General features: G+C 67.0%; 1 protein-coding gene across 1 annotated transcript in view; it reads left to right on the forward strand.

Annotated features, from left to right (window-relative positions):
* Window positions 1–507: 507 nt before the first annotated feature.
* Window positions 508–1336, forward strand: part of TRAPPC14 (trafficking protein particle complex subunit 14) — a gene marked incomplete at its 3' end in the record, with an annotated part of 3480 nt that continues 2651 nt past the window's right edge. The window contains exon 1 of the mRNA XM_085326093.1: window positions 508–614. Within this exon, the coding sequence (XP_085182219.1) occupies window positions 508–614 (107 nt within the window). The remainder of the gene's footprint in view (window positions 615–1336) is intronic.

The following is a 1336-nucleotide window of genomic DNA, read 5'->3' on the forward strand; positions in this document are numbered from 1 at the left end:
GGGACGTGGGGACACATGGGGACAAGGGAGGGACACGGGGACAGGGGTGGGCATAGGGGGACAAGGGAGGGACATGGGGACAAGGGAGACATGGGGGGCAAAAGAGGTGCATGGGGACAAGGGAGACGGGGGGCAAGGGAGGGACATGGGGACAGGAGTGGGCATAGGGGACAAGGGTGGGATATGGGGACAAGAGAGGGACATGGGGACAAGGGTGGGCATAGGGGGCAAGGGTGGGACATGGGGACAAGGGACACAGGGACAAGGGAGACATGGGGGGCAAGGGAGGGACATGGGGACAAGAGTGGATATGGGGGGACAAGGGACGGGCTTGGGGACAAGAGCGGATGTGGGGGCCAAGAGAAGGACGTGGGGATGCGGCGGGGGGGGGCAGTGGAGGGACGTGGGGCAGATGTGGGGCTGAGGAGCGGGGGGAGGAGCTGGGACGGGGGAGGTGACACGGGACGGGGAAGGGGCCACCGCGGCTGAGCCCCGCTGCGGCCCCAGATGCCGGTGGAGGACCCCATCGTGTCCACGGACGAGGTCATCTTCCCCTTGACCATCTCCCTCGACAAGCTGCCCCCCGGCACCGTCAAGGCCAAGGTGAGGCTGGCGTGGGACCTCGGGGACAGCGTGGGGACCTTGGGGACGGGAGGGGATCTCAGGGATGGTGCGGGGACCTTGGGGACGGGAGGGGAACTCGAGGACGGTGCATGGGGGGTGTTTGGGGACGAGAGGGGGACTTGAGGGAAACATGGGGCTGGTGGCAGTGTGGGGATCTCCGGGATGGGAGGGGACAGCGTGGAGACCTCAGGGGCAGGGGGGGACAGCGTGGGGGCCTTGGCAATGGGAGGAGACCTCGGGGACAGGATGGGACCTCGGGGACAGCATGGGACCTCGGGGACAGCATGAGGACCCAGAGTTGGGACTAAGACCTAACCACGGTGCTTCCCACCATCAAGGTGAGGGTGGCAGTGGGGCCAGCACTGGGACCTTGGGGACAGCGTTGGGACCTGGGGGACAGCGTCAGGACCTTGGGGACAGCATTGGGACCTGGGGGCCAGTGTTGGGACCTGGGGGACAGCGTTGGGACCTTGGGGACAGCACTGGGACCTTGGGGGACAGCGTTGGGACCTGGGGGACAGCGTCGGGACCTTGGGGACAGCACTGGGACCTTGGGGACAGCATTGGGACCTGGGGGCCAGCGTTGGGACGTGGGGGCCAGCGTTGGGACCTGGGGGACAGCATTGGGACCTTGGGGACAGCATTGGGGCCTGGGTGCCAGCGCTGGGACCTTAGGGACAGTGCTGGGACCTTGGGGACAGCATTGGGACCT

Source organism: Rhea americana, unplaced genomic scaffold (genome assembly GCF_003343005.1).
Source record: "Rhea americana isolate MKP2758 unplaced genomic scaffold, rheAme1 scaffold_1277, whole genome shotgun sequence".
In the NCBI taxonomy this organism is placed as follows: domain Eukaryota; kingdom Metazoa; phylum Chordata; class Aves; order Rheiformes; family Rheidae; genus Rhea; species Rhea americana.